At 40.2% G+C, this 26683-nt stretch overlaps 2 protein-coding genes across 7 annotated transcripts in view; one reads left to right on the forward strand and one right to left on the reverse strand.

Moving 5' to 3' along the window:
* Positions 1 to 6819: 6819 nt before the first annotated feature.
* ANKRD49 (ankyrin repeat domain 49) lies at positions 6820 to 24193 on the reverse strand. The gene is made up of 3 exons (XM_006071812.3): positions 24060 to 24193; positions 9026 to 9376; positions 6820 to 8314 (listed from the first exon to the last, which is right to left on the reverse strand). The coding sequence occupies exons 2-3, from the start codon at positions 9278 to 9280 to the stop codon at positions 7853 to 7855; spliced, it is 717 nt and encodes a 238-aa protein (XP_006071874.1). The 5' UTR covers positions 9281 to 9376; positions 24060 to 24193; the 3' UTR covers positions 6820 to 7852.
* Positions 24194 to 24204: 11 nt separating this feature from the next.
* Positions 24205 to 26683, forward strand: part of MRE11 (MRE11 homolog, double strand break repair nuclease) — a 76504-nt gene continuing 74025 nt past the window's right edge. For 2 of the 6 annotated variants that reach the window (XM_006071804.3, XM_044929820.1), the window contains exons 1-2: positions 24249 to 24398; positions 25251 to 25368. In XM_006071804.3, coding sequence (XP_006071866.2) covers positions 25349 to 25368 — 20 coding nt within the window. In that variant the 5' untranslated portion in view covers positions 24249 to 24398; positions 25251 to 25348. Of the gene's footprint in view, positions 24406 to 25250; positions 25369 to 26683 lie in introns of all 6 variants that reach the window. The other 4 variants (XM_044929819.1, XM_006071803.3, XM_006071807.3 and 1 more) reach the window with 4 other exon arrangements.

A 26683-nucleotide genomic window follows, 5' to 3' on the forward strand; every position in this document is an offset into this window, starting at 1 on the left:
ATTTTTTAATAAAGGCAGACTCACATTCTCATTTGGTTTTTATTGCTAAAAATTGCCTTGTTTAAGACAGCTGTGTCTGAAAAAGGAATTCCAATGACCACTCGAGTAAGTGCTTATGAACGAACATTTATTCTCCAGTGTTGTTCTCCTAACTTCCAAGCACTGTCTAGCAGAGACAAAATGGTGAACATGTTATAATAGAAAGGGAAACAAGAAAACAAATTAGGTAGTAGTTTGCTTTTAGATTTCATAAGCCATTTCTTTCATTAAACACAGTTTCGGGCCTACAAATTTCTGCTTTTCTGAGATCCACTGGCAGATGGGGCTATGTCATTCAATTCATGGTGAGGACTATTAGATGTTCCTGAGGCTTGATTGAATAATTAAAGTGATAAACCAAATATGAGTGCTTTTATTGCATTTGCTCAGCATTAATAATACCCATCATGGAAAGGGAAAATGGTATCAATTTAGAACCACTCATTTGGTAAGTACCAAAAAGTTCCACATATGGAATGAGCAGTAAAGTATTCTGAGTTTCAAGGCTCTGGGCCCACAATGCAAACAGATTTTCTCTTAGAATCTCATTTCCTTCAAGTCCTTATAATTAGCTATAATTAGCTAGGTAATATGGAGTTGACCTTTAAACACAAGAACTGGGGTGCTGACCCTCTGTATAACTGAAAATTGAATTAGCTGCTGAAATTCTTTGCCTTTTCTTATTCCTTGAAGTTTTTCTTCTGTTGGAGGCCTTGACACCTGGCAAGGGCCTTTGAAGACAGGAAAGCATTTTGCTTGGATTCTTGAAAGAAACTGTTTGTTGCATATCCTACTAAAGTCATGAGAAAGAACTATAGGAATATCAAGGAAGAACTTTGGGATCTTCAAGGATCCAAATACCTAAAATAGAAAGGGCATTCCTGCTTGAAATGTTCGGGAAAGGAAATACCTTATCTATATTACATCTCATTTATTCCTCACAAAACTGTAATAAGATAGATACTATCTGCATATTAATGTGAGAAAACAGGTCATTTGCCAAAAGGCAATCATGATTTGGACACAGATTTATTTGGCTCAAAATTTCCTGCTCTTCCTCTTAGTCTTCTGCTTTGCCTCCAGGGAAAGTTTCAGGCATCTTGACCTGTGCTGAACAAAGCAGCCACTAGTCAAATGGGGTCATCTGAATTAAGATGTGCCATAAAATACACTAGAAGCAATGACAGATATTTTCTTGGGCAGAGGATGAGATTATTAGATAGCCTCACTGACTCAGTGGACACAAATTTAGGCAAACTCAGGGAGATAGTGGAGGACAGAGGAGCCTGGAATGCTGCAGTCCATGGGGTCACAAAAAGTCAGACATGACTTACTGACTGAACAAAAACATAAAATACACATTGCATTTTGAAGATGTAATATAAAAAAGTAAAATATCTCAATAATTTAAAAATATGTGTATCATACTGGAATGAGTGCTTTGGATGTATCAGGTTAGATGATGTAGATTATTAAAATTAATTTCACCCATTTGTGTGTGTGTTTTTTAATTTTATTTTTAAACTTTACATAATTGTATTAGTTTTGCCAAATATCAAAATGAATCTGCCACAGGTATACATGTGTTCCCCATCCTGAACCCTCCTCCCCACTCCCTCCCCATTCCATCCCTCTGGGTCGTCCCAGTGCACCAGCCCCAAGCATCCAGTATCGTGCATCGAACCTGGACTGGCAACTCGTTTCATACATGGTATTTTACATGTTTCAATGCCATTCTCCGAAATCTTCCCACCCTCTCCCTCTCTCACAGAGTCCATAAGACTGTTCTATACACAGCCACTAGAAAAAAAATTATCTATGTGGCTCACATTATGTTTTATGTAGTAGCAATGATTTTAATAATTTCCACTTAGGTTCCCAGACTGAAATTGTGGATTTCCAAGGGAAATTTTTAGGAATTTAAAATATCAATATGCTACCTACACTCAATCCTTCTTAGTTTACTGTCTTCTGAACTTAATAAACATGGATCTTTAATTCCCTCTAGAGAAAGCACTCTGTCTTACACAAGTTGAATGGTCATTCTATGAACTTACAGAAGGACTGGAGCATCCCATGGTAACTAATGAAGTAAGCCATTATCAATGATTTTGTGATCATGTTTGGTACCTCCCTGAGTCAAAGCAGTGCTGTAAATTCCTTGAGTCATTTCAGGTAGGGTGAAGATGGCACATGTTTTTATCAGGAATGGAGAACTGATATAATTTCATTTTGGTATGGGACATAGGTCTTAGACCAAGTTTTATTTCTCTGAGCCTTTTTTTTTTTTTTTTTTGCCCCCCTCTGGGCCTCTTTTGATCATGATCTTCTAGCATAGTGGTAAATGCAATAATAGATGCCAATGAAGAGAAACAAAAGGATGCTTTCACATCCATAGTATAAAAATGCTAAATCCTTTCACTGTTGTAAGCTATGAGCCAGAACAAATGTTTGGGACCTGGAGAAGCACATTTAAGATTTATAAAAGTAAAGTCAACTAATTTCATTGTCACTGTCAGGGTCACTGTCCCTTGAACAATGACAAAGTTCCTCAAGCACATAGTTACAGTTAAGCCTTGTTATGCAAAACAGATTTTATTTTTTAAAAAGTTCTTGAGATAAACTATGTGAGACTAGTGAAAATTTTGTTTGGAAATGATTTAGTCTTCTTCAACTGGTAAACACAGCTAATACAGAGTTGACCCTTAAACACAAGGATTGGGGTGCTGACCCTTTGCATAACCAAAAACCGAACTTTCTCATTGGAACTGTATCTGTGGTTCTGCATCTACAGATTTAACCAACTGCACAGGTTGTGTGCACATAGGCATGTGTGCTCAATTGTGCCCAAGTCTTTGCCATCCCATGCACTGTAGTCTACCAGGCTCCTCTGTCTGTGGGATTTTCCAGTTAAGAACACTGGAGTGGGTTGGCACTTCCTTCTTCAGCATGGGTTGTGTAGTACTGCTTATGAATGGACCTGCATGATACAAATGTGTATTCAAGGGTCCACTGAGTAGTGAAAAGCATGATTAGAGCACATCTTCTGTGGACTGAGGAGTCAGAAAACACTAAGAAGAGTATCAAATCACTTTGTTGGGACTTCCTGGTGGTCCACTGGTTAAGACTGTGCACTTCCAATGTGAGGGGTGTGGGCTGGATCCCTGATTGGGGAACCAAAGCCCACAGGCCATGAAGCATGGGCAAAAAGAAAAAAAAAAAAAAAAAAATCACTTTGTTATATAGCTGAAATACATAATATTTTATGTCAAGTATACTTCGATTAAAAAAGAAAAAATAATAAATGAAATTTAAAAACCACCATGGAAGGTATAAAGGAGGCAAATAATACAAGTTCCACCCTCAGGGATGGAAGGGATTTCTCTAATTGTAGAAATTTGCTCCCTAGGACTGGTTGAGTGATTGAAGATTGAAAAAAAGGGAGAAGTTATATCTCATTTTCTTAGAAATAAAGCAGCTCCTCTGGAGTCATACTTATAGGGAAAGCTTATATATATATAAAATCACGAATGAAACTCATTTGCAAGTAAGAAAGGAGCCATAGGCTCTGTGACTTTCAGGTAATCAGGTAGCCTCCTTGAGCAGTCTAATGGGGTTCAGTTCAGTTTAGTCATTCAGTCGTGTCCGATTCTTTGCGACCCCATGAATCGCAGCACGCCAGGCCTCCCTGTCCATCACCAACTCCCAGAGTTCACTCAGACTCACGTCCATCGAGTCAGTGATGCCATCCAGCCATCTCATCCTCTGTTGTCCCCTTCTCCTCCTGCCCCCAATCTCTCCCAGCATTAGAGTCTTTTCCAATGAGTCAACTCTGCATGAGGTGGCCAAAGTACTGGAGTTTCAGCTTTAGCATCATTCCTTCCAAAGAAATCCCAGGGCTGATCTCCTTCAGAATGGACTGGTTGGATCTCCTTGCAGTCCAAGGGACTCTCAAGAGTCTTCTCCAACACCACACCTCAAAAGCATCAATTCTTTGGCGTTCAGCCTTCTTCACAATCCAACTCTCACATGCATACATGACCACAGGAAAAACCATAGCCTTGACTAGATGGACCTTTGTTGGCAAAATAATGTCTCTGCTTTTGAATATGCTATCTAGGTTGGTCATAACTTTCCTTCCAAGGAGTAAGGGTCTTTTAATTTCATGGCTGCAATCACCATCTGCAGTGATTTTGGAGCCCCCCAAAATAAAGGCTGACACTGTTTCCACTGTTTCCCCATCTATTTCCCATGAAGTGATGGGACCGGATGCCATGATCTTCCTTTTCTGAATGTTGAGCATTAAGCCAACTTTTTCACTCTCCTCTTTCACTTTCATCAAGAGGCTTTTTAGTTCCTCTTCACTTTCTGCCATAAGGGTGGTGTCATCTGCATATCTGAGATTATTGATATTTCTCTGGGCAATCTTGATTCCAGCTTGTGCTTCTTCCAGCCCAGCGTCTCTCATGATGTACACTGCATATAAGTTAAATAAGCAGGGTGACAATATACAACCTTGACATACTCCTTTTCCTATTTGGAACCAGTCTGTTGTTCCATGTCCAGTTCTAACTGTTGCTTCCTGACCTGCATACAGGTTTCTCAAGAGGAAGGTCAGGTGGTCTGGTATTCCATCTCTTTCAGAATTTTCCACAGTTTATTGTGATCCACACAAAGGCTTTGGCATAGTCAATAAAGCAGAAATAAATGTTTTTCTGGAACTCTCTAGCTTTTTCCATGATCCAACAGATGTTGGCAATTTGATCTCTGGTTCCTCTGCCTTTTCTAAAACCAGCTTGAACATCAGGAAGTTCACAGTTCACATATTGCTGAAACTTGGCTTGGAGAATTTTGAGCATTACTTTACTAGTGTGTGAGATGTGTGAAATTGAGTGGTAGTTTGAGCATTCTTTGGCATTGCCTTTCTTTGGGATTGGAATGAAAACTGACCTTTTCCAGTCCTGTGGCCACTGCTGAATTTTCCAAATTTGCTGGCATATTGAATGCAGCACTTTCACAGCATCACCTTTCAGGATTTGAAATAGCTCAACTGGAATTCCATCACCTCCACTAGCTTTGTTCTTAGTGATGCTTCCTAAGGCCCACTTGACTTCACATTCCAGGATGTCTGGCTCTAGGTCAGTGATCACACCATCGTGATTATCTGGGTCATGAAGATTATTTTTTGTACAGTTCTTCTGTGTATTCTTGCCATCTCTTCTTAATATCTTCTGTTTCTGTTAGGTCCATACCATTTCTGTCCTTTATCAAGCCCATCTTTGCATGAAATGTTCCCTTGGTATGTCTAATTTTCTTGAAGAGATCTCTAGTCTTTCCCATTCTGTTGTTTTCCTCTATGTCTTTGCACTGATCACTGAAGAAGGCTTTCTTATCTCTTCTTGCTATTCTTTGGAACTCTGCATTCAGATGCTTATATCTTTCCTTTTCTCCTTTGATTTTTGCTTCTTTTCACAGCTATTTGTAAGGCCTCCTCAGACAGCCATTTTACTTTTATGTATTTCTTTTCCATGGGGATGGTCTTGATCCCTGTCTCCTGTACAATGTCATAAACCTCATTCCATAGTTTATCAGGCACTCTATCCATCAGATCTAGGCCCTTAAATCTATTTCTCACTTCCACTGTATAATCATAAGGGATTTGATTTAGGTCATACCTGAATTTTCTAGTGGTTTTCCCTACTTTCTTCAATTTAAGTCTGAATTTGGCAATAAGTAGTTCATGATCTGAGCCACAGTCAGCTCCTGGTCTTGTTTTTGCTGACTGTATAGAGCTTCTCCATCTTTGGATGCAAAGAATATAATCAATCTGATTTTGGTGTTGATCATCTGGTGATGTCCATGTATAGAGTCTTTTCTTGTGTTGTTGGAAGAGGGTGTTTGTTATGACCAGTGCATTTTCTTGGCAAAACTCTTTTAGTCTTTGTCCTGCTTCATTTCGTCTAATGGGGTAGTTGGGGTCTTATTCTACTGTCATTTCTATCAGCTATACCTTGTCATTTGGTATCACAACATTAGGTCAGATTAAACAGAAATAAACCTCTCACTTATCGCCAAAACCCTTATATAAAAGGTACTGATACCCTGAAATAGAGTTATGTCCTAGCCAGAGATCACAAAATAACCAAAGTTTTCCTAAGTGTTAAAATCACTGTCACAATGATTCAGTTCATATGTTATCTTTAACTTTTCTGAGATGATCCAATCTTGTTTTAACCTAAAAACTGCCACATATATTTGATTAAATAATGTTGTTACTTAGTTTAAGGTAATTGGGTCACATGGACTGGGTCAAAAGAGACAAATACTTTGGTGGACATTAAAAAAAATATAACCATAGAGGGAATTCCCTGGTGGTCTAGTGGTTAGGATTCTGAGCTTTCACTGCCAAGGATGCAGGATCAATCCCTGCTTGGGGAACTAAGATCCTGCAAGCCTCGCAGCACAGCCAAAAAGAAAAAAAGAAAATAAAAAACTATATATATATATATATATATATATATATATATATATATATATATATATATGTTTATATACACGCATACACACATATAACCAAAGAAAAAGCCCATTAGTTCAGCTCCCTTTCCCCAGTGTGTCAGTTCTGGTGCTGAGAAGTTGAGAGATAATTCTTGTTTTAGTCACAGAAGGGCAAAGAAACAGGAAGCTGCTGCTGGAGAGATGGACAGAATCAAAGCTAAACAAATGTATGCCGGATAGATAAGATATACACAGGTATAAGAATTATTCACGCTTTTTCTTGGTTGTTTAAAACCTTATTTATTTATTTTTTTTAGAATATTTATACTTGCACTTTTGTTGTTATCTACAACGTGGCTTTTATAAAACTCCTGAGCCACTTTGTGGTTCTTGCCCCAGTATAATCATCTTAGAATTCCTTTTCCCTTGTCACTTTGACTTTGTGTGGCTTCTATAAAATGAGGATCCTGGAAAAGAACCCTTCCTGTGACCCTGGAAGATGAGGTGAGCAGGGCCTGGCTCAGCAGGACCAGACAGGTAAAACTAGCTGGATGGCAAATAGGCTATGATCACCTGGACCAAGGTATAGTTGTGCACATGTCTTAAGGGTTGTGATGACTCACCAGGAGAATAAGGATTATGTAGGTTGACCAGGGTGGGTGAGGTAGGAGGGTCCACAGGATTGTGTGGATTGTGGAAGGAGAGGCAGTATATAACATTCGTAGATTAAACATCTATGGTTCTATTAATAAAAAACAAAGATCTAGGTTTCTCAATTTTTTTTAAACTTATGAAGATTCAAGTCACTAATATGTTCATTCTTACGGTTTACAGTGAAAGCAAATGGCTATGGTGATGCAGAGAAGACAGCTGAACTGCACCAGTATATTTAAGATTTTTAAGTAAAATTCTGAGTTACTTGACCTTATAAAAATACATGTTGATATACTAAATACTCCACAAAGCTCTAGGATGGGGGATATTGTAAATGTAAAAATACATTTCTCTTGGATCAGCACCAAAAATATCATTAGTTTTCTGTACAACCTCTGACAAGTTTTTCAATATAGACAAGTTAAAATGATTTGGTAAAAATCACAAACGCCATGGAAATCATTAAAGATAAATCCAAACAACTTTCAAATACATTTTGACATCAAGGTCGGGCAATTCACTTGGAGAGACAGTATCGTGAGTGCCACTGAATTACTGTCCTAAGACTTTTGATGTCAACTTTGTACAATGGGGATATTTCACATCTCACACAAAGCAGGCACTCAGACTTAGAAACTTAAGAAAATTATTAGAACCGTTATTAAGACTGAGGTGAACAATTTGTGCAGCCTTCCACAATTTCAAAGAGGTAGTGATAGATACCGGTCCTCCTGGCGATGTCAAATGCTGTTTCCTCCAGGCTGTTCTTCAGACCTGGCTTGATGTAGCGGTTCATCAGGAGGAGCTCCAGGATGTCTTTGCTGTCTCTGTTCCCAGCAGCAAGGTGTAGGGGGGTCAGGAGGCCTTTCGTTTGGGCGTTGATATCTGCATCATGCTGCAGTAAGAAAGAAGCCACTCTGGCATTATTCCACTTACAGGCACTGTGCAGGGGTGTCCAGCCATCCACGGTCACCGCATGGACATCTGCCCCGTGTGCAATCAGCTCCCGGACCACGTCTAAGTGCCCATTGTAGGCTGCTCGGTGGAGCGGTGTGTACTTGTCTTCATCTTGAGTGTTCACATGGGTAGCCCTTTCTGAAAGCAGTCTCCGCACTGTGGTCAGCTGAGAATAAAACAGGAGATCTTTCACAAACCCAACATGAAACAAAACAGTAAACAACATGAAACAGTCTAGTGGTGTTAGATTTAATTAAGTTAAATGAAAACTTCCTTGTTAGTAGATGACTGTAAAATAAACTTGAGATTTCTTTTGGGGAGGAGGACAACTGATTTAACAATGAACAAGTCAGTGTTAATTATAAATTCTTTTGGCTTTTTTTTTCCCTCATAAATTAATTTTATGAACGTGATTCTCGGAAAACCAATCCATATGTTTACTCCTGGTCCAGTTAAGGCTTACTGCACTAAAGCTACAGTTAGATGAAAAATACAGGCTAGAATCATGTTTGATATGTTATGTTTCATTTGCGAAGAAAACATAATAATGGGACATTATGTTCTGATCTTTCAGTAGTAGGATTATCACACCAATATGCATGGTGCATAAAACTTTTTGTGTGTGTGTGTGTATAAAACTTTAAAACATAAACTTTTATCAGTAGAAAACAATGCTAAAAAGGAAATCTAGAGATTAAGAAGCTCAATTCCTTCTAACTAAAATAACCTCAGACACCTGTTTTCATGAAGTGATTTTTTTTCAGTTTGGTCTGAGGAAAAAGTAAGCTTCAGGGACAGGTCCTCTGGCTTCCAATCTAGTAGTTTTTCTACTAAACTAAGGTTTCTTTCTTAACCGTTTTTTTTTTTTTTTTTTTACCCGATTTTTTTCAGCAGCCCAAAGAAGCAATTTGCTTGGATCTTTTTCCATTTTTTTTTCTTGCAGTTGATACCACTCTTCAGTTTTTTCATCTTGCTCTTCATCGTCATCAGAATTCCCTATCCAGAGACTTTGGGTACCAGTGGGAATAAGGTGTCCGTGTGTTTCCAACAGTTCAAGTTGGTTGAAGTGTTCAGAAAAGTCCAAGGAGTTCTGTGGGTCTGGTTTTTCATCATTTACTTTCTCTTTTTCCATTTTTACTACTATTTTAAATATAAATCATTTCAAACACCAGGCTATAAATAATCTCTCCAGAGATGATTATGTCTGCTTTATTTTATTCATCAAGATCTGAAAACACAAACACAAAAATTAGGAGCGAACCAGTAATTGAGGCTTTATTAATAGCATAAGTAAGTCTTGCAAACATACACAAATATTCTCTGTCTAAACTTTTTGGTGTTTATTAATACTCTTTACATTCATCAAATATTGGAGCTGACAGATTTCAGTTATCTTTATTTTTAATGGCCTAATACTCATTTTTTTATTGTTTTCCTCTAAGTCAGTAGTTATGACTCTGACTTATTTTGAATCTACTGGTTTAGATACTATGTTGTATTATACTAACAGTTGATTAATGCTTGAAGTTTTTAAATTATAACTAATACAATAAAAATGAGAACATTCACCATTTTTATAAACTAGACACATAGATGCTATAGAAAAGAAGCAAAAATTTGTATTTCCTAAAAACTACTTCCAAGAATCAGAGATTCTTAGAGATGGAATAGTCCCCAGAGGACACATGTCCCAATCTCTCATCAGTGCAGATATCTTTACCATGACATCTATAATAATCATCCTCTTTCTACTTAAACAATTTCTGACTGAGGAAAATTCATGGCTTTAAAAAGTAGTCCTATTCATTGACAGACAACTATTGTTCTTAGTTGGGTTCTTGTTGTGAAACAGGATTTTGGCTGTCATTCACTCCTTCATTCAACAAAGATGAAAAAAAACCTGGCATGTGCTAGTCTCTTGGTGTTATGTGCTTGTGTTTAGTGACTCAATCATGCCCAACTCTTTGCGACCCCCTGAACTGTAGCCTTGGAAGGAAAGTTATGACCAACCTAGATAGCATATTAAAGAGCAGAGACACTACTTTGCCAACAAAGGTCTGTCTAGTCAAGGCTATGTTTTTTCCAGTAGTCATGTATGGATGTGAGAGTTGGACTGTGAAGAAAGCTGAGCACCAAAGAATTGATGCTTTTGAACTGTGGTGTTGGAGAAGACTCTTGAGAGTCCCATGGACTGCAAGGAGATCCAACCAATCCATTCTAAAGGATATCAGTCCTGGGTGTTCTTTGAAAGGAATGATGCTAAAGCTGAAACTCCAATACTTTGGCCACCTCATGCAAAGAGTTGACTCATTGGAAAAGACTTTGATGCTGGGAGGGATTGGGGACAGGAGGAAAAGGGGACGACAGAGGATGAGATGGCTGGATGGCATCACCGACTCGATGGACGTGGGTTTGGGTGAAGTCTGGGAGTTGGTGATGGACAGGGAGGCCTGGCGTGCTGCGATTCATGGGGTCGCAGAGTAGGACATGACTGAGCGACTGAACTGAACTGAACTGAACTATAGCCTGGCAGGCTCCTCTGTTTAAGGGATTTCCCAGGCTAGAAATCCCTGGAGTGGGTTGCCATTTTCTTCTCCAGGGGATCTTTCTGATGCAGCGATCAAACCCACTTCTCTTTTGTCTCCTACATTGGCAGGCAGGTTTTTTTTTTTTACCACTGCACCACTTTGGAAGCCCGCCAGTCTCTAGGTACTGCGATTCAATAATGAACAAGATCCATGTCTTAACCTCATTAAGTTTATCATCTAGTCAGGAAGACTGGCAAAAACAGCATTAAGTACTATGATAAGACTGTAACCAGATACAATGAATATACAGGAGCGTAATTAACCCAGTCTTATGGGATTACTGAGGGCCTCCCTGATAGCTCAGTGGTCAAGAATTTGTCTGCCAACACAGGAGACATGGGTTCAATCCCTGGGTTGGGAAGATGCCCTGGATAAGGAAATGGCAACACACTCCAGTATTCTTGCCTGGAGCATCCCATGGACAGAGAAGCCTGGTGGGCTACAGTCAATGGGTTTGCAGAGTTGGACACAACTTAGTGACTAAAATACCACCACCAAAGGATTACAGAAGGCTTCCTGAAGGAAATGATATTTATTCTGCTAGGTTGCCATAATAATTTATAAACAATATCAGCTTAAAGAGTTATGCAGGAGGGCAGTCCCAAGATGGAGGACGAATAGGATAGGAAGAGCACTTTCTCCCCCACAAATTCATCAAAAGATCATTTGAATGCTGAACAACTTCCACAAAACAACTTCTCAACGCTGGCGGAGGACACCAGGCACCCAGAAAGGCAGCGCATTCTCTTCAAAAGGAGGTAGGAAAAAATATAAAAGACAAAAAGAGAGACAAAAGAGTTAGGGACGGAGACCCATACTGGGGAGGGAGTCATGAAGGAGAAGTTTTCAAACACCAGGAAACCCCCTCAACAGTGGGTCTATGGGGGAGTTTTAGAATCTCAGAGGGCAAGATAACCAAGAAGAAAAAAAAAAAACCCAAAACCCACAGAATAGGTGCCTAACCACAACTCCCAGCAGAGAAGTAGCCCAGATGCTCGCATCAGCGACCGGAGGCTGGAAAGGGAGGCGCGGGCTGCATGCTTAAGGTAAGGACCGGGCCTGAATGCTCTGAGGACAATCTGAGGGAGCTAATGTGAGACAGTAGCCCAAACTGTGGGATAGCCAGAGAGAGAGAGAGAGAGAAAAAAAAAAAAAAAAAAACACTTTCCTGTGAAATGTTCCAACTTAATGCACAGCCTGGCCCACTCACAGAGCAAAGGACTGAGTGATCACCAAAGGAGAGCTAGCCAGCTGCATACAGTTCCCTTCCTGCCAGAGGCAGAGAGGCAGGTGGGCAACAGCCAGAGCCAGAAGGCAAGGGGCTGCTCCAATCTTGGCCTCAGAGACCAGCATCCTGCACCAAACTGAGCAGGCCCCCAGTTGCTAACCATGTCTTCCTGGGATCCTGAATGGTTGACATCTGCCAGGAGGGTCATAGCCTGAGATCAGCTTCCCAGAGGAGACACATGGCACACCCAAGACCAGAGAGGTGATTCAGATGCATGGCCCCCCTGGGACAGTGTGCTCACCAAGCACCTGGTTGCCTGAGCTGCTCAGACCTGGGAAGGGCACAAAATGCATGCCCAACAGAGTCTGTGCCCTTGTGGAGTACCCGAGAACCTGAACCCGAGCGGCTTAGACCTGGCAAGTGCATGAAACCCAGGGCCTGCTTTGGACAGTGCCCTGCAGAGCACCCTGCAGCCTGAGCAGTGTAGAAACAGAAAGAACACGCTGTGAGCTTGGGCAAACCCAGTGTGGTCCATACATTGTGAGCACTCCCCACACACGCCAGTGATATTTGTTTGCAGGGTTCCTCCCTCCCCAAAACACAACTGAACAAGTGAGCATAAATAAGTGACCATATTTTCCCCCTTGTGTCAGGGCAGAAATTAAACACTGAAGAGACTTTCAAACAGAGGAAGCCAAAATAAAGAAGAGGGACCCGCTCTGGAAGTGACACATGCAACAGATTAAAACCCTGTAGTTAACACTAACTAAACATTAGATAGCATATTGAAAAGCAGAGACATTACTTTGCTAACAAAGGTCTATCTAGTCAAGGCTATGGTTTTTCCAGTGGTCATGTATGGATGTGAGAGTTGGACTGTGAAGAAAGCTGAGCGCCGAAGAATTGATGCTTTTGAACTGTGGTGTTGGAGAAGACTCTTGAGAGTCCCTTGGACTGCAAGAAGATCCAAGAAGTCCATTCTAAAGGAGATCAGCCCTGGGTGTTCTTTGGAAGGAACGATGCTAAAGCTGAAACTCCAGTACTCTGGCTACCTCATGTGAAGAGTTGACTCATTGGAAAAGACTCTGATGCTGGGAGGGATTGGGGGCAGGAGGAAAAGGGAATGACAGAGGATGAGATGGTTGGATGGCATCACGGACTCGATGGACGTGAGTTTGAGTGAACTCTGGGATTTGGTGATGGACAGGGAGGCCTGGTGTGCTGCAGTTCATCGGGTCGCAAAGAGTCGGACACGACTGAGCAACTGAACTGAACTGAAGCATTAGAGGGGGCCTATAGACCTTGAGAACAAGCACAAGCTGGAACAAGGAACTATCTGAAACTGAACTCACCCCACACTGCCCACAACAGCTCCAGAGAAATTCCTAAATATATGATCACTTTTTAATTTTTTTAAGTTCTTTACCACTTTAATTTTCACTTTTATAACCTACTATTACCTTGCAAAAAAAAGATCCTGTTGTAAAAGCAAATTTCATATATATATTTTTTATAATTTTTGTGATTCATTTTGTTTTGTATTTTTAATATTATATTTTTGAGAGTCTAACCTCTACTCTATATTTTTAATCTTTGCTTCTTGGTATTTTTTTTTTTAAATCAATTTTGTACCTTTAAGAATCTAATCTTCAGTATCCATGTTCACTTAGGGTTGTGATTACTGGCTTGATTGCTGTCTCCCATTTTGACTCCCCCTCTTCTCATCCTGGTCAGTTCTATCTCCTTCCTCCTTTTCTCTTCTCTTCTCTATGGAACTCCGTAAACTTCTCTGAGTGTTCCAGACTGTGTAGAGCACTTAGGGAATTGATTGCTGGCTAGACTGCTCTCTCCCCTTTTGACTCCCCTCTTCTCCTCCTGGTCACCTCTATCTCCCTCCTCCCTCTTCTCTTCTCTATGTAACTCTGTGTACCTCTCTGGGTGTCCTTTACTGTGGAGAATCTTTTCACCATTAACCTTAATGTTTTATCATCAGTGCTGTATGGATGGAGAAGTCTTGAGGCTACTGTAAAAATAAGACTGAAAGCCAGAGGCAGGAGGCTTAACTCCAAAACGCGAGAACATCAGAAAACTTCTGATTCCAGGGACCATTAACAGACAAGAGCTCATCAAAAGCCTCCATACCTACACTGAAACCAAAAACCACCCAAGAGTCAACAAGTTCCAGAGCAAGACATATCATGCTAATTCTCCAGTAACGCAGGAACACAGCCCTGGGCATTAAAAGACAGACTGCCCAAAGTCACACCAAACCCACAGACACCCCAAAACTCACTACTGTACACTTCATTGCACTCTAGATAGAAGACATCCAGCTTCACCCACCAGAACACAGACATAAGCTCCCCTAACCAGAAAACCTTGACAAGCCACTAGTACAACCCCACCCACAGGGAGCAGGGTCCACAATAAAGAGGACCCACAAACTTCCAGCCTACAGAAGACACTCCAAACACAGCAATCTAAACAAAATGAAAAGGCAGATAAATATTTACCAGGTAAAGGAACATAATAAACATCCACTAAACCAAAAAAAAAAAAAAAAAAAAAAGGAGGCGATAGGGAGTCTACCTGAAAAATAATTCAGAATAATGTTAGTCAAGATGCTCCAAAATCTTGAAAACAAAATTTTGAAACTAAAATAAATAGACTAGAGACCAGGATTGAGAAGATGCAAGAAATGTTTAACAAGGACCTAGAAGAAATAAAGAAGAGTCAATCAATAATGAATAATGCAATAACTGAGACCAAAAGCATTCTGGAGGGAACCAACAGTAGAATAACTGAGGTAGAAGACAGGATAAGTGAGGTGGAAGATAGAATGGTTGAAATAAATAAAGCAGAGAAGAAAAAAGAAAACAGAATTAAAGACATAAGGAGAACCTCAGAGGCCTCTGGGACAATGTTAAACACCCCAACATTCGAATCATAGGAATTCCTGAAGAAGACGACAAAAAGAAAGGGTGTGAGAAAATACTTGAGATAACAGTTGAAAACATCCCTAAAATGGGGAAGGAAATATTCACTCAAGTCCAAGAAACCCAGAGAGTTCCAAACAGGATAAACCCAAGGCGAAACACTGCAAGACACATTTAATCAAACTAACAAAGATCAAACACAAAGAACAAATATTAAAAGCAGCAAGGGAAAAGCAACAAATAACACACAATGGGATCCCAATAAAGATAACAGCTGATCTTTCAATAGAAACTCTTCAGGCCAGAAGGGAATGGCAGGACATACTTAAAGTGATGAAAGAGAAAAACCTACAGCCCAGATATCTATACCCAGCAAGGATCTCATTCAAACATGAAGGTGAAATCAAAAGCTTTACAGACAGGCAAATGCTGAGAGAATTCAGCACCACCAAACCTGCTCTTCAATAAATGTAAAGGATCTTCTCTAGACAGGAAACACAGAAAAGGTGTACAAACTCTACCCAAAACAACAAAGTAAATGGCAACAGGATCATACTTATCAATAATTACCTTAAACATAAATGGGTTGAATGCCCCAACCAACAGACGAAGACTGGCTGAATGGATACAAAAATAAGACCCCTATATACGCTGTCTACAAGAGACCCACTTCAAAACAGGGGACACATACAGACTGAAAGTGAGGGGCTGGAAAAAGATATTTCATGCAAATGGAGACCAAAATAAAGCAGGACCAGCAATCTCATATCAGATAAAATAGTCTTTGAAATAAAAGCCATGAAAAGAGACAAAGAAGGACACTACATAACGATCAAAGGATCAATCCAAGAAGAAGATATAAAAATTATAAATATATAGGCACCAAACATAGGAGAACCTCAATACAAAAGGCAAATGCTAACAGGTATAGAAGGGTAAATTAACAGTAACACAACAATAGTGGAAGGCTTTAATACCCCACTAACACCTATGGATAGATCAACCAAAAGAAAATTAGCAAGGAAACACAAACTTTAAATAATACAATGGAGCAGTTTGCCCCAATTAATATAGGACATTTCACCCCAAAACTTTTTCTCAAGTGCATACAGAACATTGTCTGGGATAGATCACATCCTGGGCCATAAATCTAGCCTTAGTAAATTCAAAAAAACTGAAATCATTTCAAGCATCTTTTCTGATCACAATGCGGTAAGATTAGATGTCAACTCCAGGAAAAAAACTATAAAAATACAAACATATGGATGCTAAATAACATGCTGCTGAATAACCAACAAATCATGGAAGAAATGAAAAAGGAAATCAAAATCTTCATAGAAACAAATGAAAATGAAAACATGACAACCCAAAACCTATGGGATTCAGTTAAAGCAGTGTTCATTGGAAGGACTGATGTTGAAGCTGAAACTCCAATCCTTTGGCCACGTGATGCGAAGAGCTGACTCATCTGAAAAGACCCTGACGCTGGGAAAGGTTGAAGGTGAGAGGGGACGGGGACGACAGAGGGTGAGATGGTTGGATGGCATCACTGACTCAACGGACATGAGGTTGAGCAAGCTCCCAGAGTTGGGATGGACAGGGAGGCCTGGTGTGCTGCAGTCCATGCGGTCACAAAGAGTCAGACATGACTGAGCGACTAAACTGAAATGAACTGAACTGAAAAGCAGTGTAAAGGGGAAGGTTCATAGCACTGGAAGCTTACCTCAAGAAACAAAAGAAAAGTCAAATAAATAACTTTACACCTAAAGCAACTAGAAAAAGAAGAAATGAAGAACCCCAGGGTTAGTAGAAGGAAAGAAATCACAAAAATTAGGGCAGAAACAAATGAAAAAGAAAAAAAGGAGACTCTAACAAAAATCCCACTCTGGTACTCTTGCCTGGAAAATCCCATGGACGGAGGAGCCTGGTAGGCTGCAGTCCATGGGGTTGCTAGGAGTCAGACACAACTGAGCGACTTCACTTTCATGCATTGGAGAAGGAAATGGCAACCCACTCCAGTGTTCTTACCTGGAGAATTCTAGGGACAAGGGAGCCTGGTGGGCTGCCGTCTATGGGGTCGCACAGAGTTGGACACGACTGAAGTGACTTAGCAGCAGCATCAGTAACTATACGACAATGAATAGGACAACTTGAAACAAATGGACGAATTCTTAGAAAAGTATTACCTTCCAAAACTGAACCAGAAAGAAATAGAAAATCTTAACAGACCCATCACAAGCACAGAAATGGAAACTGTAATAAAAAATCTTCCAAAAAACAAAAGCACAGGTGAATACTACTAAAAATTTAGAGAAGAGCTAACACTTATCCTATTCAAACTCTTCCAGAAAATTGCAGAGGAAGGTAATCTCCCAAACACATTCTATGAGCCCACCATCACCCTAATACCAAAACCAGAAAAAGATGACACAAAAAAAGAAAACTATAGGCCAATATCACTGATAAACATAGATGCAAAAATCCTCAACAAATTTCTAGCAAACAGAATCCAACAACATATTTAAAAGATCATACATCATGACCAAGTGGGCTTTATCCCAGGGATACAAGGTTCTTCAATATTTGCAAATCACTCAATGTGATATATCACATTAACAAATTGAAGGATAAAAATAATATGATTATCTCAATAGATGCAGAGAAAGCCTTTGACAAAATTCAACAACCATTTATGATAAAGACTCTCCAGAAAACAGGCATAGAAGGAACATACCTCAACATAATAAAAGCCATATATGATCAACACATAGCAAACATTATCCTCAATGGTGAAATATTGAAAGCATTTTCCCTAAAGTCAGGAACCAGACAAGGGTACCCACTCTCACCACTACTATTCAACATAGTATTGGAAGTTTTAGCCACAGCAATCAGAGAAAAAAAAGAAAGAAAAGAATCCAGTTTGGAAAAGAAGTAAAACTCTCACTATTTGCCGTGATATGATCCTCTACATAGAAAACCCTAAGACACCACCAGAAAATTACTAGAGCTAATCAATGAATATCATAAAGTTGCAGGATATAAAATTAATACACGAAATCCCTTGCATATACACTAATAATGATTAAATAGAGAAATTAAGGAAACAATTCCATTCACCATTGCAACGAAAAGAATAAAATACATAGGACTATATCTACCTAAAGAAACAAAAGACCTATATATAGAAAACTATAAAACACATGTGAAAGAAATCAAAGAGGACACTAACAGATAGAGAAATATACTATGTTCATGGATCGGAAAAATCAATATAGTGAAAATGAGTATACTACCCAAAGCAATCTATAGATTCAATGCAATCCCTATCAAGCTACCAATGGTATGTTTCACAGAGCTAGAACAAATAATTTCACAATTTGTATCGAAATACAAAAAACCTCTAATAGCCAAAAGAATCTTGAGAAAGAAGGAAGAATAGAACTGGAGGACTCAACCTGCCTGTCTTCAGACTATACTACAAAGCTACAGTCATCAAGACTGTATGGTACTGGCACAAAGACAGAAATATAGATCAATGGAACAAAATAGAAAGCTCAGAGATAAATCCATGCACCTATGGACACCTTATCTTTGACTAAGGAGGAAAAAATATTAATGGAGAAAAGACAATCTCTTTAGTGGTGCTGGGAAAACTGGTCAACCACCTGTAAAAGAATGAAACTAGAACACTCTTAGCGCCATACACAAAAATAAACTCAAAATGGATTAAAGATCTAAATTTAAGTCCAGAAACTATAAAACTCCTAGTGGAAAACATAGGCAAAACACTCTCTAACATGAATAACAGCAAGATCCTCTATGACCTACCTCCCATAAACTTAAAAGCTTTTGAACAATGAAGGAAACTATAAGCAAAGTGAAAAGACAGGCTTCAGAATGGGAGAAAATAATAGCAAATGAATCAACTGACAAAGAATTAATCTCAAAAATACAGAAACAGCTCATGCAGCTCAATACCAGAAAAATAAATGACCCAATCAAAAACTGGGCCAAAGGACTAAACAGACATTTCTCCAAAGAAGACATACAGGTGGCTAAGAAACACATGAAAAAATGCTCAACACCATTCATTATCAGAGAAACACAGATCAAAACCACAATGAGGTACCATCTCACCCTGGTCTGAATGGCTGGTATCAAAAAGTCTACAAATAATAAATGCTGGAGAGGGTGTGGAGAAAAGGGAACCCCCTTACACTGTTGGTGGGAATGAAAACTAGTACAGCCACTATGCAGAACAGTGTGGAGATTCCTTCAAAAACAGAAAATAGAATTGCCATACAACCCAGCAATCCCACTGCTGGGCATACACATAGAGGAAACCAGAAGTCAGAGAGACATGTGTACCCCAATGTTCATCCCAGCACTGTTTACAATAGCCAGGTCAGGGAAGCAACCTAGATGTCCACTGACAGATGAATGGATTACAAAGTTGTGGCACATATACATAATAGAATATTACTCAGCCATTAAAAAGAATGCATTTGAATCAGTTCTAATGAGGTGGATGAAACTGGAGCCTATTATACAGAGTGAAGTAAGCCAGAAAGAAAAACACCAACACAGTATATTAACACATATATACATCGAATTTAGAAAGATGGTAACAATGACCCCATATGCGAGATAGCAAAAGAGACACAGATGTAAAGAACAGACTAATGGACTCTGTGGGAGAAGGCGAGGGTGGGATGATTTGAGAGAATAACATTAAAACATGTATATTACCATATGTGAAATAGAAGACCAGTCCAAGTTCGAGGCATGAAACAGGGCACTCAAAGCCGGTGCACTGGGACAACCCAAAGGGATGGGATGGGGAGGGAGGTGGGACGGGGGTTTGGGATTGGGGAACACATGTACACCTGTGGCTGATTCATGTCAATGTATGGCAAAAACTACCACAATATTGTAATTAGCCTCCAATTAAAATAAATTCATTAATTATAAAAAAGTTGTACAGCATATCAAAGTTTAACACCACTTAAAGAAAATGAGTATAACAGATGTTTTAAAAATATCTCTCAGCTTCCTAATTATATTTGTTGAAACCTTTTTAGTCATTTAATACTCTTCCCAGAAGTTGCCTCTCTCTTAAGTCTTTCTTGAGCCTGTATATTAGATCTCTCTCTCTAGTTTCTCCTGTTTCTTGGTGATACATACTGTCTTATCACTAATTTTATTCTTGTTTTAGCCTCTAAAGAGATTGTTAGCTTAAGGATAGGGACTATATTTAACTTACATTTATGTCCGACTTATATACACAGGCATTAAAACATTTGCATAATTAACATGATTAAAGTGCTATCACTTGATTTTGCTTGGAATGGATTCTGAGAAATCTTAGAGTTACTCATACTCCTAAGATACAGATTTCTTTCTACCTAATTTTCATGAGTTTTAATTGAATGAATCCTAATGCATCAATGCAAAGAAATATAGGAAAATAACAGAATGGGAAAGACAAGAGATTTCTTCAAGAAAATTAGAGATACCAAGGGGACATTTCATGCAAGTTTAGTTCAGTTGTGTCCGACTCTTTGAAACCCCATGAACTGCAGCACGCCAGGCCTCCCTGTCCATCACCAACTCCCGGAGTCCAATCAAATCCATGTCCATCGAGTTGGTGGTGCCATCCAACCATCTCATCCTCTGTCGTCCCTTTCTCCTCCTGCCCTCAATCTTTCTCAGCATCAGGGTCTTTTCAAATGAGTCAGTTCTTCGCATCAGGTGGCCAAAGGACTGGAGTCTCAGCTTCAACATCAGTCCTTCCAATGAACACCCAGGATGGATTTCCTTTAGGATGGACTGGTTGGATCTCCTTGCAGTCCAAGGGACTCTCAAGAGTCTTGTCCAACACCACAGTTCAAAAGCATCAACTCTTCCATGCTGAGCTTTCTTTGTATTCCAACTCTCATATCCATCCATGACCAGTGGAAAAAGATGCAAAGATGGGCTCAATAAAGGATAGAAATGGTAAGGACCTAACAGAAGCAGAAGATATTAAGAAGAGGTGGCAAGAATACACAGAACTGTACAAAAATGATCTTCACGACCCAGATAATCACGATGGTGTGACCACTGACCTAGAGCCAGACATCCTGGAATGAGAAGTCAAGTGGGCCTTAGGAAGCATCACTATGAACAAAGCTAGTGAAGGTGATGGAATTCTAATTGAGCCATTTCAAATCCTAAAAGATGATGCTGTGAAAGTGCTACACTCAATATGTCAGCAAATTTGGAAAACTCAGCAGTGACCACAGGACTGGAAAAGGTCACTTTTCATTGCAATCCCAAAGAAAGGCAATGCCAAAATATGCTCAAACTACCGCTCAATCCCACTCATCTCACAGGCTAGTGAAGTAATGCTCAAAATTCTCCAAGCCAGGCTTCAGCAATACGTGAACCGTGAACTCCCAGATGTTCAAGCTGGTTTTAGAAAAGGCAGAGGAACCAGAGATCAAATTGCCAACATCCACTCGATCATGGAAAAAGCAAGCGAGTTCCAGAAAAATATCTATTTCTGCTTTCTTGACTATGCCAAAGCCTTTGACTGTGTGGATCACAATAAACTGTGGAAAATTCTGAAAGAGGTGGGAATACCAGACCACCTGATCTGCCTCTTGAGAAACCTGTATGCAGGTTCAGGAAGCAAGTTAGAACTGGACATGGAACAACAGACTGGTTCCAAATAGGAAAAGGAGTATGTCAAGGCTGTATATTGTCACCCTGCTTATTTAACTTATATGCAGAGTACACCACGAGAAACACTGGGCTGGATGAAGCACAAGGTGGGATCAAGATTGCCTGGAGAAATATGAATAACCTCAGATATGCAGATGACACCGCCCTTATGGAAGAAAGTGAAGAAGAACTAAAGAGCCTCTTGATGAATGTGAAAGAGGAGACTGAAGAAGCTGGCTTTAAGCTCAACATTTAGAAAACTAAGATCATGGCATCTGGTCCCATCACTTCATGGGAAATAGATAGGGAAACAGTGGAAACCGTGGCTGACTTGATTTTGGGGGGCTCCAAAATCACTGCAGATGGTGATTGCAGCCATGAAATTAAAAGACGCTTACTCCTTGGGAGAAAAGCTATGACCAATCTAGATAGCATATTAAAAAGCAGAGACATTACTTTGCCAATAAAGGTCCGTCTAGTCAAGGTTATGGTTTTTCCAGTGGTCATGTACGGATGTGAGAGTTGGACTATAAGGAATGCTGAGCACAGAAGCATTGATGCTTTTGAACTGTGGTGTTGGAGAAGACTCTTGAGAGTCCCTTGGACTGCAAGGAGATCCAACCAGTCCATCCTAAAGGAGATCAGTCCTGGATGTTCATTGGCAGGACTGATGTTGAAGGTGAAACTCCAATCCTTTGGCCACCTGATGCGAAGAGCTGACTCATTGGAAAAGACCCTGATGCTAAGAAAGATGGAGGGTGGCAGGAGAAGGGGACGACAGAGGATGAGATGGTTAGATGGCTTCACCGACTCAATGGACATGAGTTTTGGTAAACTCCGGGAGTTGGTGATGGACATGGAGGCCTGGCATGCTGCAGTTCATCGGGTAGCAAAGAGTTGGACACGACTGAGCAACTGAACTGAAGAGAACTGAGTGTATCACTATATTTTAATACTACTGCCAAGAGCATTAAAGTCAAGTTTAAATCTATCACTCATGACCAATACCTTCTCTGGACCTGTTACTTTGTAGCACAATGCAGTGTTCGTTGCTGAGTCACAGCCAACTCTTTGTGACCCCATTGACTGTAGCCCACAAGACACCTCCGTCCGTGGAATTCTCCAGACAAGAACACTGGAATGGGTTGCCTTTCCCTTCTCCTGGGGATCTTTCCCATGTGGGGATAGTACCTGGGTCTCCTGCATGGCTGGCAGATTCTTTACCATGAGTCAAGAAGGAGGACCCTATGCACAAAAAAGGACTGCACTAAAGAATTTTCAAAGATAGTTCAGTTTTTCAGATCAATCAGGAGACCCTATCAGAAAGGTTTTTATATTCTAATATTTTCACTTTTTTCTCAAGCTATTCTCTGAAGCTTACAATGCAATATACATCTATTCATTAAACACTTAATGAATACCAGTAAATAATGTAAAGTTCACATATTAATTACAGCATCCATAGTAACATTATTGGGGCATCCCCTGGTGGCTCAGCAGTAAAGAATCCACCTGAAATGCAGGAGACTCAGGAGAGGTGGGCTCGATCCTTGGGTCAGATCTCCTGGAGGAGGGCATGGCAAATCCACTCCAGTATTCTTGCCTAAAGAATATCATAGATTGAGGAGCCTGGCAGCCATAGTCACAAGAGTCCAACAGGACTTAAGCTAGAGTGTAAGTACAGCACAGCAACATTATAGCACAGATCTTGTGCCCCTCCTCTCCTTTTTATAAAAAACTCTTTAAAATTTGAATTTACTGTTCCAGGTAAAATAAATTACATACAAAAATTTCTTTAGTTTAAAAAGTCAAACTCTGGTGCCTCTCCCTGATTCAAGATTTAAACAGTCGATCAAGATTTCTACTTGATGATATTGCAACAGGAGGAACTAGGTTATGTTTTTTAAAGATCACATTCCACAAAGTACGTCAACTCTTATTAAACAGCTCAGCGACAGGTGGAGCGATAAGCCCCATTAGACAGGCGAAGGCGCTTAAGTTTATAAAGATTAAAACAACTTTCAATGGAACTAAAGGCCCAGATTTTCTAATTCAAAAGTTTCACATTATTATTATTTTTTTAATGCACTGTCAGCACAAAGCAATACAGATGTGCTGAACCTGGGGTCCACGGAGACAATAAGGAGACGCAGGGAAAGGCCTGTAAACTAGAGGTCGAATGTTCACTCTCTGAGGAAGGCAGTGAGAGAAGGCCACCAGTCGCGACCCCGGCACTGGCCGGTCACTTCACAGGCCCAGGAGGCGCGTCTGCGGCCTTCCAAACAGCTAAGCCCGAAGAAACTGCTCCAGCCCTACCGAGGACCAAACTTCGCGGCCGGGTTTGCAGAGCTCACCAGGGGTCCACAGGGGCCGGACCCTTTCGGTTCAGGCGCTCAAAGGTGGCGCCAAGCGAGCAGGAAGTGTGACCCCAGACGAGAAAGAGCTACCCACCTCAGAGTCGGAAAATCGCCGCCAGGAACCTCGCTTCCGGGTTCCGTCTCGGCTACTCAGGATTGGCCCCCGTACGAGGGCGGGGCCTCGCTGCAACTTTTATTGCGACCTCGCGGCACTCGACAGCCAATGAGAAGAGTTGATGCGCTTGCGTCATCAATGAGGTATCGCGAGAGAAGGGGAAACTGTTACTCTCCCGCCTAATTCGGGTTTACCCACAAGCCGGTTCTGAGACGCCATCCCGGGCGGTGCTGTTGCTTTTTGTGTCGTGATTGTCCCTCCTTCTTCCCGGGTAAAAGCCAGCCTCGGGTCCCCAGGGTGGGGCTGTGGAGAGTCCAGGTGTGGGGTAATTTGCGAGTTGCTTCCTCTGTCTGTGGCGTCGCGGGCGGAAGCCCAGAGAGTACTGACTTTGTGCGAAGAATGGGCCGAGTAGGCTAGGGAGGAGCTTGGAGGTTCCTCGAGTTCTGTGGTGCGGGCGCGCTGAGATTTGGGATCCTCACCGAACCGGCGATTTGGGCGTGGGAGGGGTCGTTCCACGGTGGCAGCCTCTCCTCCTCAAAAGTGAAAGTAAAGTCGCTTAGTAGTGTCCGACTCTTTGCGACCCCGTGGACTGTAGCCCGCTAGGCTCCTCCGGCTGCTGCTGCTAAGTCGTTTCAGTCGTGTCCGACTCCGTGCGACCCCATAGACGGCAGCCCACCAGGCTCCCCCGTCCCTGGGATTCTCCAGGCAAGAACACTGGAGTGGGTTGCCATTTCCTTCTCCAAGGCTCCTCTGAGTATTTTCCTTCAACGACGTGTTTTTGTTTATTCAAACGTGGACCCCTTGTCCTTTCAAAACAAGCCCGTGTCTTTAAAATAATTCTGTGTTTAAGCAGGAAATCTCCTTAGGCTCCAGCGTAGTCCTTGCATGCAACTTAAACATTTCTGTTCAGAGTTATTCTTGTGCTAAACCGGAAGTATTGTGTGACTCGTTTGCCCATTCATTTAACAAACATTAGCTTCCCACAGGGCACGCAAAAGGAGCTAGGGGAGTTTAATTATAGTGGTAAAACTGGAGTGGCTCTGGAGACACGCTATTTTTTTTGTTTACATTAAAAATAAAAATGTAGTAGGTGCTTAAGTGAAAATGAGACTCTTTCAAAATTGCCAGTCTGCATTTTAAAAATATGTTTTAAATAAAATTTTGTTTTAGAATTTGTAATCGAGTGAGTTTTCTGACCTATTTGAGCACCGGACCCAAGGGTACTTGGAGAAGGAACTGGTCTCAGAGGAGGTGGACTGATCATAGAAATGAGCCCTGCGGATGCCCTGTAAGCACCTTTCTTCCGAAATATTTGTTGGTTTATGTTTCTACCAAATAGCCTGTCGACTATGCTCACCATAAAAGGACACTTATTTAGTAAATAAAGAGCTTGCATTAACACAAGTGTTAGTCGTCAAAAAAAATATTTGGAACGGTTAACAATTCATACTGTATGTTTATTAAAGATAATATGCAGCTGTAGATTGGGGTTTTGCTGTAGATTGGCATATTGCTGTATAAATTTTTGTTCTTAGGTTTTTGTCTTAAACTATTGAAGCTATAAATATTCTTGAACTGAGTCTTACTAGCTAATGCAAGTCTTTTAGAGCACATTTTTAGAGGGATACATTGCCCTGGTACTGAATAAATTGCAAATGAATCTGACTAAAATGAAAATAAATAAAAACTAGGAAAAGTAATGTGGGAAAAGCTTTCAACTTGGAGTCTTTCATCCTGGTTTTAATTTCTTGATTAGTATTGTTTGACCCTGAGCAAGTTAGCAAGCCTTTAAACTTCACCTCAGTTTCTTCATTTGTATCAAGTTAAAATGTCTCTCAGATAAATTTTCGTATTTAAATGAAAAAACTCAAGTGAAAATACTTTAGAAATTGCTGTGGAAGTCTGGATAGTAATGTGATTTGAAAGTATTCTGACTTAATCTGTATGTATATAGCAGTCAGAACTGCATATCATTTTCTGGAAATTTCTCTTGTGTATAAAGATTTGAATTCTAGAGATAAACAAAAGTTTGTTTTTAAGTTCGTATGTTTTAGTGAAAACAGCCTGAATTTTAATCCCGGCTTTTAGTACCATTTCTGCCATTCTGTTTCATGATAAATCAATTAATTTCTAGCATTTAGCCTTCTGGTTTTTCAGAAACAATAATACCTAACCTCTTTACATATGAGAGTTGAGATGAGATCAGAGATACCAAATTATTTTAAAGACAGTTAAAAAGTCACATTAAGTTTAAGAGAGTGTTAGTAATTATCATATTGCTGCTTCACATGAAAGTATTGAATCTTTGGAGTACTACCAAATTTAAATGGCATTGTAAACTTGGCCAGATTTGTTAATGGGAAGCTAACTTTGTATGGAGAGTAGTCAAGCAGGGACCTAGATGTAAGTTACTAGCTTATTAGAATAGAAATCTACTTATAAAATAAGAGGAGTGCTTTTTAAATTAACTAGTTAATTCTAATTTTCCTGGAAAAGTGCAAAGTAGATAAATAGCAAGTTTAGATACTGGGATCAAATTCTGTTAGGTTTTTGCTGTGGAAGAGAGTAGGAAAATAAACTTTCAAATCCAGGTTACATATGAG

This window comes from Bubalus bubalis, chromosome 16 (assembly GCF_019923935.1).
Source record: "Bubalus bubalis isolate 160015118507 breed Murrah chromosome 16, NDDB_SH_1, whole genome shotgun sequence".
NCBI lineage: Eukaryota > Metazoa > Chordata > Mammalia > Artiodactyla > Bovidae > Bubalus > Bubalus bubalis.